Source organism: Ischnura elegans, chromosome 1, assembly GCF_921293095.1.
Source record: "Ischnura elegans chromosome 1, ioIscEleg1.1, whole genome shotgun sequence".
NCBI lineage: Eukaryota > Metazoa > Arthropoda > Insecta > Odonata > Coenagrionidae > Ischnura > Ischnura elegans.
Window position 1 is genome coordinate 168,309,537 of NC_060246.1, and position 19,308 is coordinate 168,328,844.

Here is a 19,308-nt window from a genome sequence, read left to right on the forward strand (position 1 = left end):
GGGTTTAAATGAAACATGGTTGGAACTTGAATAGCTATTAGCTTAACTCCGCTGGGTGGCAAGCGTTTATTTTTAACGGAACGGAAGTTAATGCCCTCGGAGAATAACTCGCGTCGTCAATCGTCATGCAATCATTGAAATCAAACTCAAGACGTGAGTGATAAGGCAGTCCCTTTAAACTCAGGAATGGCTTATTACCATTAAATCGAAATACAAAAAATGTCCGGTGTTGTTATCAGATAAGGGGAGGCAAAATATTACGTTAAGATAAGTCACGTACGGCTTGTGAGTCGAAGGTCCCGGCGCTGAATTCGCGGAACAATGCCGACAGAGAAGCTATACCCGGTAGATTCTATCTACTAATGCTAAAATTTCACGGGAAAATGCTTTTTTATTGCGTGAAAATTATAAAAAAGGAAGATTGTTCCGGACTATTAATAATTTTTTTATTCATCACTGGCGGCATGACGGTAGTTGCGCGGTTATTTAAATAGCTCACTTAAAAAAAAGTGATCGAAACACCGGAAAAATCTAAATTTCCGAATATCCCGGGTCCTGTGTGCTCCGTATTATCTATGGTATGCTATTTGGAAGGAGGTAACTGACAGCTAGGGTCATTAGCGCCATGAAGTAAGGGCTGGGGGGATAGGAACCCTATGTTGGCATTAGCAAGGTTATAATGATAGACCTTAAAGGGACGAGGGCTTAACGTCCCATCTGCTGGACAGAGTGGTGCACTGGAAGTGCCCTCCACATTACTCTCAAGTAGGGATAGGGCCATCTCTGATAAGTTTCTGCAACTGCCAGGACTTGAACCCAGGCCCACAGTGTGTAAAGCCTTTGTGATGTATTATCGAAATTTTGCTCCCTGTTAATGGGGTTAATTTGGGTGACTATCCTCAGATATCTCATTTCTTCAATCTTCAATCTTTGTTTGTCTGAAGGTGGTTAAACGGATTTCCTGAAAACTGCTATTAATGAGAATATTTTCGAAAATTAGCTTCTCTGCGAGCATTTAGTAAAACCATTCCGATATTTCTCCTCTGTAACAGAAGTAATCTTAGTGCCAGAAATGCTAGCAATTCTACCATGTTATTCAACCATTGGAAACATTGTTCCGGAAAGAAACGTTGTTTCTCTTAAGGTAACACGTCATCAGTGGTGTTGCTTGTGAGTAAATAAGATTATTAGGCTTCATTTTCTTGCCTCCAAATGAGTAATTGAATCCAGGAAACATATATCTGATGCGATTGAAAAGGATTTCATGCTCTTTTACCGTAAAGCCTCACATATGAGACTTTTTCTGGATCCGGTTCTGGCTCAAATCAGAACTATACAAAAGTGCATGACTAAGCGTTCTAAACATAATAATGAGCAAGAGTTATCCTGAAAACTATACTTCACCTCAATACCAACTCTTGATTTTACACACTTTGATTTTACACAGTGCCCATATCTCGGTCCCTCCAACTGAGTGAAATCAAAGTTTTACTGTATGTACATACACTACGCTACATAATAATCATTGCGATACATTTAAGTTCTCTAGCGTTGTGAGATTGAAATACATAGCAAAGAGAGTTATGGTATGTGTATCTAACAAATGCTGTACTTATTCATTAGGCATTTGCTTTGTCCCTTCTTTATCAAGGTTTTTACCATTAAAAATATATGTAATATGCTAATAAGCATTTTTATTGGTTAAATTATTGTTTTTGGAATAAATAAACATTTGTGACACTAGTGGATTTTTTTATGACGAAACTATTTTTTATGATAAAATCTCAATGTTATAACTAAATTTTAAACCGAAATTGACAGATTTTAATAAAGGAATTCGCAGTTTTTATTCACTCATAATCTTAGCCTCTACCAATTCATAAACGACATCTGAGACCGAACTTTTGCTATCTAACCGAAAAAAACTTAGAGAATGAAAGTTTACCAAGATTCAAATGAGGCAGTTTTTGAAGTCTCCTCCTTTATGTATTTATTTTCTAGCGATATTTGAAAAATGAGTACATATTATGAAGATATTTGTAAATTCACAAATGGCCACATCAGGATGGCCTACAAAAGCTACTTTTTATGGGGGTATAGAACAGCCCTAATGTTTGTTTTTTAAAGGAATTGAAATCCAATTGTAACCTCTGTGAGTACAGGTAAGTTTCCTAGTTGTGTATGATTTTGTGATCCTATCTATTTTGAATGTCTTTGCAGTCTTGAGCTTTTATTATTTGGCTGAAAGATTTTTCAGTTGTTAGCTTGGTCGTCTTTGAATAGGTCAATCACAAAGGGTGTGAGTTTACGACCTCATGATTCTTGTTAATGGCAACCTTGACTCACTCAAGATTTTTCAATTTGAATGAGTGGTTTTTATTTGACTTTAATTTCGTCTCAGGTTTCCTCCACTTTGCTGCAAGCTCTTCTGGAAGGATGGTTACATTTGATCAGGTGACTGGAGTTCGACTTTGGGAAGTGGACTTCAGATCACCTATTATTGGCATTTATGTTCCCTCGGAGCAAGTTGGCATGACTTCAGGGAGCGGCAAGGGAATGGTGGTGTCTGTCCCTGTCACGTCTGTGTCTGACAGCACTCTGGATCAAATTCTCCTGCACAAATGGCCACCCACGGAGCAAGGACTGCTGACGACCGAATTCAAATTCTAGTAGGTTGAAATCAGGCCAGAATCTCAAATCCAGAGAATTTATTGATTTTACTCTTTAACTCTATACTAGCAGTGATAAGTCGAGCCGTTACTCAATGTCTTAATTGACTCTCTCATATGTACTCGGTTGCAAGTGTCTTTGTGGTTGAGGGAAAGGGACTGAAGCAAAAGAAAACAACACCTCAAATTGAAAGCATAATTTTCTAAAAAAAACTGTCTGAATAGAATTGATGACTTTTCAAGATAGAAAATAACTGAGAAGCAGTGAGGCTGATGGCTAAAATGAGGGAGTCAAAGTAAAGGCTCCAAGCCTCAGATGAAGATGCTTCAGGGATTCAAAGGTTTGATTAAATCCATTCAGATGAACTGTTTCTCAGCACGTTACTTTCCCATAGCCTGTCTGGTGACAACAGCTGTGATCAAGGGCCTTGGAAGTTCATTTGATTTCAGACCTCTGTCTTGCGTACTGCCTGAGTCTACTTTTTGTGTTGTCAAACCTGGCATTGCACGTTGGTGCTGATTCATATAAGTTTTATCTGATGCCATGCACAGGAAAGGATCAAAAAATAAAGGTCTGAAGTACAGCAGACTCCGTATTAAACAGCTGCGATTTATCCGTGTTGCGGATTATCTGTGCACGAGTTCACGCACCTTCGACGTTTTCCGTGATCTTTATAAAAAAAACAAATCGGACGCAAAAGCACCAGGAGTTTTGCATTGCAATGAAAGGCTACTCCGAGCTTATTATTTCCATTAGAATCCTCTTAGTAAAAGGAAATTTTTCTACTTATCGTAAATCTCTGAGTATAGTTCCCTCCTTTACTTTTACCACAGGCATTTTTGGAAAATTAAGGGGACTATAATCAGATATATACGGTACTTTTTGACGAGGACTGTTTCAAATTAACTTGGATGTCTGCTCTTGAATGCAGACGACGATCAGCGGTGGGAAAAAACTCTTCATTGAATTTATAAGATTCTTCAATCGTTAATCAATCTCAAATTAAGATAAATGTAGTCTACAATCTATAATTTTATATTTCATATTGCAAATGCGCAATTATTGCGGTGGCCTCGCATTCAATTGAATACAGCCCAAAGGAACCAGAGGTTTCGTCGCACTCGAGCACATTTACACTATGGCCATTCAAGGTCAGACTGGAGAGGAAGGGAATAGCAGAAGTGTAGGCGGCAAGGGAAGTGGAAGAAGGGATAGCATGAGTCATAATTGGACACTCGCCTGCGTAGACAATTTTCCATAAGTCCTGGTTTCCTGTAACTGCAATCGCGTGATGAGGTGATCCTGTGCCCATTACCTTCATGGAGGCTCTATACAGTGCAACCTCGATATAACGACACCCCACGGTGCACTAAAAAACACTCGCTATAGCGAATTGTCGCTTTACCGGAGGTGGAGCAAATAATAGCCAATATACCTGTTGCGAACAGATATACAGGAACAGGAGTGGTGCGGCGACAGATAAACATCTATCCGATAAACGTAAGCATAAATCCAGACGAAAGGCGATGTTTTTTTGCATCACTAAATTTCCTTACTTAAATAACGACTAACTATTCAAACAATTTTTAAGCGCCGCACTGAATAAAAATCATTTAAAGCATTGTTTCGTCAATCATTATATTTATCGAACGAGAGTTTACCACATAAATATGAGACTGAGCACTCCATTAACTTCATTTCTAACAGATCGCTAGCAGTTACAAAGGTTTAGGAGTCTTGATGAAGTCTTCCGGCGGTGAAACACTCGCTATGGCGAGAGCCAACGCCGAAAGGGTCTCGTAAAAACGAATTTTTTAACACGCTTATTATAGGGTCATTTGACGGTACATCGGCTATCTCTCGTAATAGCGGGGGTGTCGCTATAGCCCGTACTCGCTTTAACGAGGTTCCACTGTATTTATGTTATCTAAAGATCACGGTGCTTGATCGCATTCAATGATCACGGATCCGCGTCCCACAGCAGTTGCATACCAGGCAACTTGTGAGGGACGTGACTACACAACATAATGCCTGACATTGTAGTTTTGGTAGCGCAGCAGTTTTGAAGCATTTGTGCAAACCAATTTTCTGAATCCATGATCTCACAGACATGGGTGCACGTGCGGGTTTTTGGAAACCAGGCATTAAACAGAGCAGTAGGAGTATGAGTGGAATCATGTTATCGCCGATAAAAAGATCCTGGTCAGTAAAAGACAGCTGTGATTGATTCTGAAGAGCAACCTAAAATAACAGGCAGTGGCAGGAGCGTGAGCTGAGAGAGAGAGGAGCGGCAGTCGTTGAAGGGGAGTCCAGAATAGCCGTGGGGGGATGACGTAGGGGAAATCTCAATGAGGTTTGTGATTGGCAGAGGCAAAGAAAGTGGCGTTGAATCAGTCAGAATAGTGGACACCACTGTCGAATGTGTTATAAAAGTAGAACGCTGCTTCCATCAAAGACAGCGAACACTGGACGGCAAAAATGCATGACTAAATTGCATGTGGGAAGGTCTCAGTCAGCCCTTGTGAGTTTTTTGGCGATGAGTGGTTTTCTTGGCGGAGTGGTTTTTACAGATTGAAGGTGGTGATAATTTTGGCACATTTAGTCAATTTAATTCAATAAATGAATTCTAACTTTAGGTTTTAGATGCTATTGATCGGTCAGCTTGATATGTACCTCTGGTTGGTATGCGTGTACAGACACTTAGGGGGCCATTTATTATGTGAGGAGACGATATTTGCAATTTTTGGACCCCCCCCCCCCCCGTTCCCTGTTAGTGAAATATCATGAGATTTGGTTCGACCCCTTTTAATCTCACCTGAAATGTGTATTTCCAGTGTAAATATGTTAATCTATGTTCCATTGTGTTGTATTTACTAAAGAAAACAATTTATTTAATTATTTTTATTTTAGATTTTAAGATTAGTATTTAAGATTACTAAGATCGTAGTCTAGAATCACATTTTACTCTGTTTCTTGCAGAAAAAAATTACGTGATACTTGCAGCACCCCCTCTCCCCCCTCGTAACATTACATGAGAATCAACTTGACCCTCCCCCCCCCCCAAACACCTCACATATTAATGGATGCCCCCTTGTGGATATATTTTCCTAGATCATTGCCATGTATTAATGAGTGAGGATCCATTGTCATTTCATTGTTGGTTGGAATGTAATAATGAAGAATGACTTTTTTATCTCTCAGTCCTGTATTGTACGTTGGACAGCATGTTCATGGATTGTATGCAATGGAGTCCATGGTCAACGTGTCCGCTATCCCTCCTGAGACTGAAGTCACCCACAGTGCGTTACTCCTTGAAGGTCCAGACAGTCGTCATCAGAGCAATTCCTTTTCTTGGAAGCACCAGAGGCACCACCGAATCAGAGCAAATGATGGTGAATTTCAAGATGGGGCCAAGGCTTACATTTTACTGGGTAATTTCTCTCTCTCTGTTGCTTCCCTCCCAAAGACTTTTGAGGCTAAGTATTCATAGTCAAACTCACTCTAATTTACAGAACTATCATAAGAAACACTGTGTGTAACAGGCCCAAATTGCTGCAGATTGCTCATCTGAATGTTGGTCAAAGCTAGGCATTTGGTCGTGGATATGCTGGTGGTTATGTTCAAGAATACCGTATTTGCACGAATCTAAGACGAGGTTTTTTTCCCTCCTAACTCCTGCAGAAAAGGAGGTTCGTCTTGCAATCAGATGCAAAATTCTCGATGCCAATCGGGTTGCATAATTTACTTCGGGAAAAATTATGGATACCTGAGTTTGCCACCTGATAGCTATACAACGAAAAATCAACGTCAAAAATAGCTGAACAGTAATTTAGCTTATTTAATTTTGCTTTAAGTAAAAAAAAACATTTTCCATATTTAGGCAGCAGGCAAAGAATCGGTGCGTGCCGATCAGTCGTTAGGTGCACTTCTGCCGTGTCTGCGAGATTGCCTGCTTTACCCTGGGTTCGGCTTTGAGAAACTATTGAGAACTTTAAGAGGTGGACTGAAAATAATTGAACATGAAGAAAAGAATACGGGCTAGAAGCACGTGAATATTGCAGAACGCCTTGGGTTGTCCGCTAGCACATTACGGTGGAGGTGGGGTAGAGCGAGCTACCTGGTGAAAACAAGTAGAGAGATGAAGCCGAGGATCCAGGTGGGTGTGCCGCTGACTATTAACGCAGCATTGTTCACGTTTTCCACACTGCCTCAATTATATTAAAAATATATTTATTAGACAAGAACAATTCAAGTAATAGACTATTTTTGGCCTTCGTCATCCATCTCACAACTAATCACTGTGCCGGTGAAAGCAGTTGTTTTTGGCACAAAATGCACATTGCTCTCGTGAATACATGTACTGGAAATGGCGTTTGATGGCTAAGAATTTTTACATCAGACTGAAATCCATAATAGCGTAAATGCCGAGTGGAGAAACATTTTTTAGCAAGGTGGCGTGTTTTTTTGGTATATTTGAAAGAGATATTAGTCGAATCAGCAATATGACCTAAGTGTCTCGATAAAGTACTAGTATTCCTGTAATTCGCAAAAATCTTGTTTGAATCCTTTAATGAATATCATAATTACGCGCCAAAAGCCTGAGTTTCCTGTGACATAGGCAACTTAACCAAACATCACCGCATTGATCGTTTTCCCGCATTCATCATTTATTCGTATCGTTATTAGGAAAACATTTTTTTCCCTAGTGAAGTTCCAAAAAAGGGGGGGGTCGTCTTAGAATCGTGTTCGTCTTAGATTCGTGCAAATACAGTACATTAATCAAAGTTAGAAGTTTATATCCTTTACACTTTCAGCCTGAATGTAAACATTTTTACTTTGCTGTTACGTGAAAAAAAGTTTTCATCATCTAGGCTTAGAAGTGTTATATTTTATAAAAAATGATCGACATAAGTCGTTATGCTAAAAAAGAGGAAAGGCATGTGCCAAATTATAATAAAGATGAAAGAATTGATACTTTCAATGGCCATGTGGCATTTTTCTCATTGACTTCTTTTTTGGGTAACTGCCTATAATTCAGCGTGTGTTTGCTCTGCAAATGACAGCTTGCATAATCCAAACTTGTTTTAGCAGTTTGCCATTTCAATGGCCCCATGGCACTTCTCTTATTAACTTCTTTTTTGAGTAATGGCTGGAAATTAAGCATGTGTTTGCTCTGCCAATGATGGTGCAAGCTTGTTTTAGAGCCAGTAGGGAGTTTAAACGCATTCAAACAAAAATTGGGAATTGCAGTTGTTTTTCTCAGTGCATGAGGTAAATACCATATAAGCGCTTTGAAGAGAAGCACCCCTATTTTGAGCATTGTAGCTAAAGAAAAAAAGAATTTGTGGCATTTTTTTATCTTATCGTGCGGTTTTGCAGACATATGCCTGGACAGTTATCAAATTTTCGTCTTTCAAACACTAACATTTTACGCTGCATTTTTTCAGCTAAATTTACACAATACGTATGGCGCTTGGAGATAAGGTATTCACTAGTAGCCTTAACCTTATGATGCTTACTAGGTATGGTCGGATCGGATACCTTGGATCCAAATATCCACGGATAATACCCTTCACCTTATACTCCGGATCCAAATTAGTTGAAGAAATTGAATCTGAATCTAAAATTTGAAATCAATGCTTTCGTGAATGCAACGTCCCATAAGAGGGAGTAGAAAAGAGTTCCGATCCTCTCTTTGAATATGCCGTTGATCTACAATGCTTGTCCTACTCACGAACAATTTTGTTTAAAAGCTCTCCCAGGAGTATTGCGATAGAATTGCAGTCGTGGAAAATTTTAAGGCAAAACATGACAGGCGCATAGCGTGAATCTTCCCAAGAGATTGGACAACAATCAGGGGAATCTCAGCGTCGTAGGATAATAACCACGTCATAATTTCACGGAACCACTCTCGACCCTCCATCAGCCGATGCCGTTTTTTTTTTCTATCCGAGACCCCACAGACCATAAATCAATTGCCTCAAAGGAAAATATCAAGTTACACGGGAACAATGGAAACGTGTTTCATCCCTACCCCATCTCATCATCTGACCTTTTTTGGTCTACCAGCTTCAATTCTCCCATTTTCTGAAGGCCAAATGCTAGGTGAGACACGTACTGAGCTCGAAGATATCTCGATAGCTTTCAGCAATTATATGATTGTACGACACGCATGAGGTTCAAAAAAGAATGAAACCTAACACAATGCTTATGTGACAGCATTTAAGTTTTTTAAGCGTAGCATGAGCACATTCAAACAAGACGAGACGGACTGGAAACTTCAGGCAACGCAAACTGTGTATGTCACATTACTGCACCTTCGCACCTTTGCTTTGAAGGCAACTATGTCACTTGCAAGATCGGACATGATCTTCCTTTGCTGCTTCACTTGTAGCCTTGTTGCTTGAAAGATGGAGGGAGAGCGCTACTTTCCCTCGACCTCTACTTCAGTGCTCTTCACTTATAAGCATTTCCGATTTCTCTTATCCATCATTTAGTCCAACAATGTACCCACTTGTTTGAATTTTTAAACTGCAGGTTTTCACACCAGTATAATTTTCAATTGCAATAATCCTCTAAATAGTGTCTAAAGATGATTTTTGAAAAAACAAGTCCTCAGTGTAATGGAAATTACTTGGCAAGACAGATGTTCACTATTAACTGCGTATTGTCCTTCAAAACTATGCGTTTCTCTATGTTTGATATGCGATTACTATTTGCAGTATAAATTCTGCGGGATGCCTACTTGTGGTGGTAAATGTAGTCTGCCCTCTGGAGCGAAAAACCCTTCGCGAGCTTTTCCATATTCTCCTCTGAGGTACCGACGTGACGGCGCGATGCTTACGAGTAAGAAAAGCATACCGCAGCATTTTAAAAATATTTCACCTAGGGAGAAACTCACCTGCCTGCCGCTTGTTTTTGATCTAGGGTTTCAGATGACTGACTCACACTGAAAACCAATACCACTCAGATCCCCTAGGACTTGCGACCGGTAAAGGGGAGGGGGGGAGATAAGAAGTTTGTGTAAGAGGCGCACCCCCATTTTTGACTGCAATTTCTGGGAAAAAAGGTGTGCCTCTTACACGTACTTATTCGGTAATATCTTTGTAAAATATGCATTGAAAAGGAAATGAATACTTCTTTTAGACTTGAATAATGGACAGAAGTACAAAAGCAAAGCCGACAAGGGAAAGTAAGGCTAAGGCCGTGTTCCAATTCATAGGGTGCACTCTACGCTCTTAACGGCTCTTTCGCTCTTTCCTGCTCTGATTGCAAGTAGTGCCACCACTGTCAAGTGGCAGATTAGGGTAGTGGCAGACGTGGCTCAATTATATGAAATTGATATTCTAATCAGTAGCAGTTTACTTCTTAATAAAAATTTCTCTGCCTTCATTACTATCATATAAATAGCTATGCATATTTAATCCTTGACGGAATCAAGTGGCAAATTGTGGGTCATACAGCTGATCACTCTATCTTTAGTGCCTCCTCTGAGACATGTATGTATTACAATAGACTCTCGAAAATACAAACAACTCGTTATTACAAATTTCTCATTTTTACAAAGCAAATCTTTGGATCCAACAGAAAGGTTAATCCAATGTGTTGAAAAATGAACGTTATTACGAAATTACGAAGCTCAGTTCCAGTCGCGTGGATTATTAAGTGAACTTTATAATGAAGTACCATTGATAAGCATGGGCATTTATACGCTAACTAACGGCATTTTGTAACACACTAACGGTGTTTGTATGGATGGATATACTCTGCGCTACTCCATAATCATTGCACTAAATTTAAGTTCTCCTCATGCACTGCCTGAGAGCATCAATTATGTTCTTTCTTCAGCATGAGATAACTTCGGTATCCACGCAACATCTTATAATATGCTTCATTACTGTGGAATCATGGTGACCCACTCATTACTGCTCGTCAGTTACGATCAGTGTGTATTCTTCTTACGAGAGATACGAGCATTAAAAAAATTTAAGCATGCCCAAAATTTGAAATTTGGTGCTCTTTGAGTTGGACGACGCAATGCGGCGTAGAGGTAATCACACTTTGGGCACAGTCTGAACTGTGTCAATTATATCATTGTGAATTCAGAAACTGCTCATTGTTTCATCCATACTACCTTCCCGTGGATAGTGATTTTTTTGGCTGTGGCTGTGTCGCACGTGCAGCTAGATTAGCTCATCACAATTGCGAACTAACACACAACTGTAATGCAGTGATGCATTCTGCAGGATAACTACACTTCTTGATCCCTTGCATAGATTTATCAACTTATGAACAAGCTCATGGAACGCATCTTGTTTGTATGTCGAATACTTACAGCATATGTACATGATTTAATGTGCATATCATACTCTGAAGCTATTTCTCAGTGCAAATATAAGTATGGAAGATTGGAGGAATTTTGGGAAGTTTTTTTTTTTGCAATGACTTCTGAAAGAAATGCTCTTATGAAGTTTGTTATTACAAACTTCCGGTTTTTCGGTCGAGTTAACTTCGTAATAAAGAGAGTTTATCATAACCCGCAAGATAACTGGGAGGTAATATAAATAGTCCATATCTCTTTCATAGCATTACATTAGATAAAATTAACGATGTTGTCTGTCTAACACAGCCATTACTTACGTCTGATCTGGCTGTATTTTTCTTCAGTTGGAAGTTAAAATATTACAAAAGTTTGCTTAGAATTTGTCTGCTAGGAACCTCACATGTATAGGTGGCAATGCGCCACAGTCGGCATCAACAAAAGAATCACAGCTAAGTACGAAGCCTTCCATATTTTTATTTCTAATATTAATGGTATTGCCTTTACTTGTTGTTGGAAACAAATGATTACTTCAGGCGCGGCTCCAAACAAAGTACAATTTTAATCAATTAGAAAGGATTGTGCCAAACGACGGCGTAACAGCTTTCATTGTTTTCATCGTCTTGGTCTAAAGAGCTGCAGAGCCATGCTACTCTACTGACTCTGTGCATAATTTTTATGTATCCTTTCAGCATTTGAGTAAAGAAAATATGGGCGATTATGGGTTTTAAAGTATCGTATAAGAAAGTATGAGCGATGTAGCGGTCCACTCCCAATACACCGTCATTTGGAAGAGAATCAGCTGCAGCTACTGACAAAAACATATTTGGCGCTCACGTCCACTGTTAATTAGTTGTTATATTAAATGTCGCTTTTTCAAGGGAATCTGAGCACGGGCCTCACCTGGTTCCTTCTTATATTCTTGTGAGCAAATCCCAATGAAAAATCGACCTTGAATTAGTAAATGGACCTGAACTTCAATGACAATACCAACTCATGATAAGTAGGCGGCAGCTTTCACTTTTTTTAATTTGCCATAACTTTTTTTACCCTAACTTATCTTTTCCTTCCATTTACCAAATTCTTTTGAAGAATGGCAAAGTCCAAAAATTTTTTAAAGCTGAGTGTCTGATAGCCTATATTTGTAAGAATTGTGGTGAAAATGGTGTTTACTAAGTGTTTTCCTTTCAGGATATTACAATATCCCGCAATATGCAAATGTGGAACTAAAAGTCATCGGCCAGTCAGGAAGAGCCGCTCTGGATGCCATATTAGCCCATGTTGATAGTAAGCATCAGGTGTCGGTGGCTGTGCAAACAAGCGTCAATGACCTCGGCTCCCTCTACCATTTGCCTGCTGACAAACCTGGAAAACATGAGAGTGATTTGGGATCTGTTCATGTGATATTCTTCCAGACTGTTGCAAAGGTTCTTTGGAGGTTTCTTGTGCTGGTTGAGAAGCATTCAGTTCTTGTGGCTGTCTCAACTTTGCTGATAGGCTCAGGTGCAATGCTGTGGGTCCTGCGAAGTTATTTGGCGGAATTGAAACGTATTTCTGATGCTGCAAATTCTGGCTTGCTGAGAAATAGCTCGAAGAGTGATTCCAGCCGTCAAAGTAGCCAGCATTGTAGTGATGCTTCTGTGTCATCGGAGGCATCGGCGGAATCATCATCATCTTTCAACAACACTGTTTTGGTGAGAGCAATGGAGCTTGGGAATGGCAATACCAGAGTGGGCAAGATCACATTCAACGTTAATCAAATCCTTGGCAAGGGGTGTGAGGGCACTTTTGTGTTCAGGTGAGTATTTGATGTTGCTCCAAGGGATTCCTTGTCTGCCTTACTTTCCTGAACATTTAAATCCATTGGTAGACTCCTATTATGATGATGCATCACGCCGGATTTTATATTTTTTGATTGTGCGTTACACGTGTGAAACTTAAATGATCATCATAAAATTTTCATTATACAATAGATCCTTGCTTTGCATCATTAATATGTTTTGTAGCACAGATTGTAGAGCAAATTCAATCCTTATGTTGAATCAGCATTATTTCAAGATGAGAAATCAATGGAAAGAGCATTAGTACAAGTAAATGTTGCTATGCTGAAAGATCTGTTTTGTTGACAAATAAGGCATAGAATTACGTAAATGATGGCTTATTTTGAGAGTCAGAAACAAAGTTGACAAAATTTGAAATTTTAAAAAGCGCATGCAAAATCATCTTAGATTGTATGCCAAATCCATTGTAAGAGGAACCCACAATAAAGTGGCTGTCTACTTGTCGTCAAATAGTCCTTTGTCACCATCTGCCTGCTCCGTTAAAATAAAGAAAACTTAAAAAAGGAATCTTGAAGAGGGTGCTGAGATAAAATTTGATATATGAGTTTGAAGCAAATGTTGACTACTTTCAAATCCACATAACCTGACAATTTCTAGCTTACAGTTCAAGTTTTAGACGAGTGCCTCAGCAAACATGGCAGGTTGGGCAGGATTTATGCATCCTCCTAAGCTAAAGCCCTGAACATTTATGCTTTTTATGGAACAGACTGCATATCTAATGCTCTAATGAATTGGTTGCAGGGGTGAATTTGATAATCGACCAGTTGCTGTGAAGCGGATTCTACCCGAGTGTTTCACATTTGCAGACCGGGAAGTGGACCTTCTGAGAGAATCAGATGAGCATGCTAACGTTATAAGGTGATTCTATCATACTTCTGTCATAAGGCCATATTTTAGGACAAAATTATTGACATACAGAGAAATTAGTGTGGAATGAACGAGGCCACTGGCATTTGTAGAAAAAATTAAGGGTGTTCTATACCTCCGCGAAAAACGGGTCTGCAGACTTCAGTTTGCTTGCCATTTGCTCGCTTATTACACACTCTGGAGAGAACTTCTTTTGGATATGGTTTAAGCTTAGATTATTTTTATGGGTAAGTGAAAAAAAATTATTTGAAAATCATCATTTAATTAGTTATTGGCGCTGAAAAACACAAGAAAACGCCTGTTTTCTCATTGTAATTCTACCACGTAGAAAACGCGATTTGAATTTTTTTTTCGGGAAATGAGGACATTCATCCTTCTTCTTGGAAATAAGATACGTTTCATGAATGTCATCTTTGTAATAACCACGCTGTGGCTCACATTCCCGAGCATGTTTCCTCAACTTCAAGCGCTTACGATCTTTTCTTCCATGGCGCTGCTGTATGATCCCCCACTCTCGGTGAAAGAGCTTCTCACCCCACAGCAGTCTCTCTCACTACCTCCCCTCCATCGTCTCTTGTGTCCTCTCCATCTGTTTTTTTTCCTCTATGCTTTCCTCAAAGAAGCCCGTCTGACCCGTGGTCGGGCCCCAGCGAGCCAACAGTTTTTTTTTTTTCGTTATTATCCGAAGCCCTTAGCTCTTGTGTTGTTTGCGGCAAGTTTGAAACGGGGCTAGCGCGAGTTTTCAAGTTTTCTGTTCTTATCCATGGAAAGTGAAAGGAAACCAAAGAGGTAGCATATCTTTTGTGGGAAGGTGGAAAAGAAGTACTAGGAATAATGGTGAATATATAAATCCTTTTTAAGTGTCCTACATTATTAACAGTTTGTGTATTTTTAGACACGTATTTTCATCCACGTAAAATCTATAAAAACGTGATGCAGCTAATAAATAGACTATCAAATCATTTTAACCATTTTAGTCATTCCAAACCTGCTACAAAATATGTAATTTACACTGCAGAAGGAGAAACTGCTTTAAAATAAGTATCTCTCAATAATGTATTGGCTATGACTATAATATATTAATTTTTTGTAGCCAAGCATTGAAAATAAGATGAATATAGAGAATATACTGCACATTATCAATTAGATTCTAGGTTACACCATTGCCTTCTGTTCTTGCAGATGCTAACCAAAAATAAATATTTCACCGAGTAGTTAATATAACGTGCATATCTTCATTTCGTGTCTAAATATTTTCAAAAGTAACCGTTATGTCATCAAAACACGATATGAAAAGTATCACGTTGGTTTATTTGTCTCGCATTTCCGGCATATGTTTCTCGATAACTTGCAACCGAGAGAGAAAACTTCGAAAAGTTACTTTCTTATAAAAATATTCTTATTATTAAAATTACTATTATTAATTATTACGTGATTCACACAAAAGAAAGAATTTGAACTTGAACCAGCGTATCACTAAGCAGGGGTTGATGTTTTGTCGATTTAATACAGCGATGACGTCTAGATGACCGAATTGAATCGTTAACTATCTCCTATTTGCGTAAATATGCTTGTTGTATGCAAAAAATAGATACACGAGATCCAATGAACCTGCGAACCAGTTTTACAAGTATAAGACAAGAATTTTACTTATGTAGCAGTAGTGACGAGAAAACAAACAATACACACGGATAAAACTCGAATGTGGGATATTTATTTCGCTCGAGTGAAGTTATGCAAACTAACTTCGCGTTATATCTCTCACCAACAACCTGTCTCATGTGCTGCTTACACTCCTCTGAGCGATTGATTCTTTCAATGAATGGTTCTCACTACAGGTCGTAATGAACCGAAACTCTGATGATGAATGCATCTTTTCTCAGAAGTGGGCGGCAACATCTGCGATTTTTCAATTCTAATTTTTGTGAGAATGACTGAACGAGGTTGTTAGTTTTTTTACCCATCCATTGACCGAATTATTAACTAAAATTACGATTTCGTGTCAGAATAAACTACCACAATGCGATATAAATGTGCGACACTTCATGTAAAATACTAGTGCGCAGGATCAGGTAGACTCATTATATTTAACTGTTGAAATTCTTCGACATAATAATGCGTCTAGAAATTTATGACAAATAAATGTAATTTCATTAAAAATTCTTCAGTTTAGAATAATACTAACATCACCGCAGCGCGGTTGTAGCCTATGGGAAGAAACTAAAATTTCTCAGGTGCATTACCCGATCAATTTTTCTCTACCCCTCTGTACACTGCATGATCCTTCCGTGATGGCACCCTGCACTGAAGTTAGGTCTTGTGTTTGGTATGATTCCCATTTTTTTAATTCCGAAGGGAATATTAGTTCTTATCGTCCACTATTATTTAACATGAATGAGAATACATATATACCAAGACTGTTATTTCCCAAGAAAAAAACATTTCGCTTAGCCGCGATTCAAACCCAGATCCTCCCGATTGCCGGTCAGTTACATTACCAAGTAATTTTTTTTCTAGGCGAATCTTAGACACAAGTAAAAAGAGAATTTCATATTCAAGAAAAAAGGTTGCTTCGTGGTATAATTGGTAGCATATTTGGCCGGCCAATGGGGATATCCGGGTTCGAATCCCAGGTTAGTCAAATGATTTTTTCATGTCGATTATCATACTTATTCAACTATGCACTAGTGTATTTAACTATGCACTCGTGCGCGTGACTGCGTACAAAGTTGCTTGTTCGATGCAGTACTTTGTATGAGTGAGAGCACAAAACCTTTTGCATGTGACGCTGGAATATCCTCTTTCACATATAACTGTAACCACTGTACGATAGATAATATTTAGTTGCCGTTCCATGCTTAACAACTTCATTTGGTAGAATGATTAATGATTTTCAAACGCTCTACACAAAAACATATACTTAATTCAACTTACAAATAAAATCCGAAGATTCAATGTAATGGAGCGGAATGTTTCCATATTGAAAGAAACACTTGCAATTTTCCACGATTATAAGAAAAGTTATTGTGACCTAGATTTCAATGTTATAACAATCTTCAACGTAAAAATGGTGTGTTATTCATTCAATGTATCTTCTTGCGACTAAGTTATGTCTGATTCCGAACTAATGGATTCGACTTTGCCAATATTTGGCCCGCTTTAATGTCGTAAGGGATAAATTATTTCTAATGCCTTTACTAATTTACTTTGAAAAATTGCGAGAAATATTCCTCCTTCCGTTAATTATGTAAAAGATAAGGAGCATACAATCGAAATTCAGGGAAAAAGGTTCCGCCCTAAATAAAAGGATAATTATGGTAAGGCTAGAGACTGAGCCGGTAGATACCGTAGTGGTACAAGTTAACATACCTACGACGGACTACTAGGATGAAGAAGTTTAAGGCGTCTATGAAAATAACACCGCAGTAATCAAACAGGTAAGAGGTGAAGAAAACCTTATAATTTTAGGTGATTGGAAGGAGAAGGCTTTGGGTGTCAATATAAACTGAGAAAAAATGGTATGCAATGATTCGCTGACGACATAGCAGTCATAGCCGAGACGGAGAAGAATTTTAAGAAGACTTTGACAAATATAGAAAGGAATATGGCAAGATATCACTTGAAAATCAACAAAAGGAAGACTAAGATATTAGTATGCAGCAAAAGAGAGGAGGCTAGGACAAACATTAAGCTAAGAAATCAAAAGCTAGAAGAGATCTTCTTACCTGGGAAGCCGAATTACCAACAATGGACGAAGCAAGAAATAAATAGTCAGTAGCATAGCGCTTGCGAAGAGGGCTAACTACAAAAAGATGAATCTTCTTTCATCTGAGAATACATGCATAGAAGTAAGGAAGCAATTCATCATACGCTACATATGAAGTGTGATTCTCTAAGGAAGTGAGGCTTGGACGTTGATAGCAGCAGAGAAGCCAATGATTGGAAGCATTCGAAATTTGTTGCTACCGAAGAATGATGAAGATAAAATTGATCGAATGAATAAGCAATGATGGAGTGCTAAGAAAGTGGGAGAAAAAAATGAGTCTAAAAATCTTAGACAGAAGACTTACTTGACGACATTGTTAGCCACGATGGCCTGATGAAAACAATCATAGAAGGACAGGTGGAAGGGAAGAATGGCAAGGGACGGTCCCGAATGAGTTACATTGGACAGTTAATAAAGGATGCAAAAGGGAAGAATTATGTCGCTATGAAGAGGCTAGCTGATAGGAGAGAAGAATGGAGAGCTTGCGCCCTCAATACCACACGCGCATCAACAAAGAGAAAAATAAAAAATGTGAAGAACGATGAATAACATAAGTAATTTGGTATTTGATTTCCTTTTATACACATAGGTAGAAGTTTTCATACAAAAACCAGCAGTAGGCCTACTGTACATACCAACATGCCCGCATTCAACTTCTCTGAAAATCTCCTCTCCTTTGGTGATATCTTCATGGAACCGTTCCCAATGTTAATTTTAAACTTCTCCAAAATATTCTATGAAAAAGTCCAGGTGTGAATGTAGGAAATGCATTTTTAGTGATATGTTACACCCCATGGCCTAATACGCTGGCAGCAATTCCTCGACATGGACGACATAATCATCACTTCTTTGTCACCCAAACATTTCTAAAACTTTTCAGAATCAAGCCAAGCTCGACTTTCTTTATGATTCAGGTGTTTCGTAAACGTTGAATCTTGGAAAAGTTTCCTAATATTAGGGCCCACAAATTTTTTCCTTGGTTTTAGCCTCACTAAGGCAAGGAAATTTTTTTAAATTGAAATTCAGCTCCTGTCTTGTCGATTGCTTTCACAAAGTATTTCATCTGTCCTAGTTTGATTTGCAATGGTGGCAAGTGAATATATTCTGTCGGAACCAGGAAAACATGAGCAACATTTTTAAAACCATGGGTGAAGCTTTCTCGCAGAGGCCATTTCCGTAAGATGTAATGTTTTTCTCGGGCGCGACTGTTGTATTCACTAAGGGAGCAGCAGTATTTCGTGAAGCCTGATTGCAGTCCCGTGAGTAGAGCGACAATTTTCAGATTAGTGCAAACTTGCCAATTATAATCACGATAATTAGTATTTTCAAGCATTCGGCTGATATTTCCAGACTTATCCTTCATAAAAGCTGAGTATGCAGATAGGACAGAAGGTAACTCATTCCCATTGGCCAACAAGACCACTTCATACGTTGTCTTTGACGAATCCATAAACGGTCTCCATTTTTCTGGGTCACATGTCATCATCATTTCTATGAACAATGCATTTAAGTACAGTAAATAAAAACAAGCCTTCATCTTACGTAAAAAGTTATTTCAGTGTTGGCGCTCTTGTCCTACTGGAAAAGATTTTTATGCCCTTTTGTAAGAGATTGGAATTCATATAGGCGCAACTTCGTGCCATATGTTACATTAGTTTCTCCAAGTATTTGGTCAAATTACTGTAACAAGTGGTGCGGCAAACACTTGGAGCTTAATCCTAGCCCTGACCGCCAATTTGGCAGCCAGAGAAAAATTTATAAGCAGTTTAAAGAATTAAAGAAAGAGGTTATTGTTGCGATGTTTAAGTCAATTCACCGCAAACATAGCAATACTTTTTTAATCC

The 19,308-nt window shown here is 38.7% G+C and overlaps 1 protein-coding gene across 1 annotated transcript in view; it reads left to right on the forward strand.

Annotated features, from left to right (window-relative positions):
* The window catches only part of LOC124173484 (serine/threonine-protein kinase/endoribonuclease IRE1), a 113,934-nt gene that overhangs the window by 11,278 nt on the left and 83,348 nt on the right, over positions 1-19,308 (forward strand). Inside the window, exons 7-10 of the mRNA XM_046552944.1 lie at positions 2,402-2,669; positions 5,872-6,101; positions 12,182-12,788; positions 13,573-13,689. Coding sequence (XP_046408900.1) covers positions 2,402-2,669; positions 5,872-6,101; positions 12,182-12,788; positions 13,573-13,689 — 1,222 coding nt within the window. The remainder of the gene's footprint in view (positions 1-2,401; positions 2,670-5,871; positions 6,102-12,181; positions 12,789-13,572; positions 13,690-19,308) is intronic.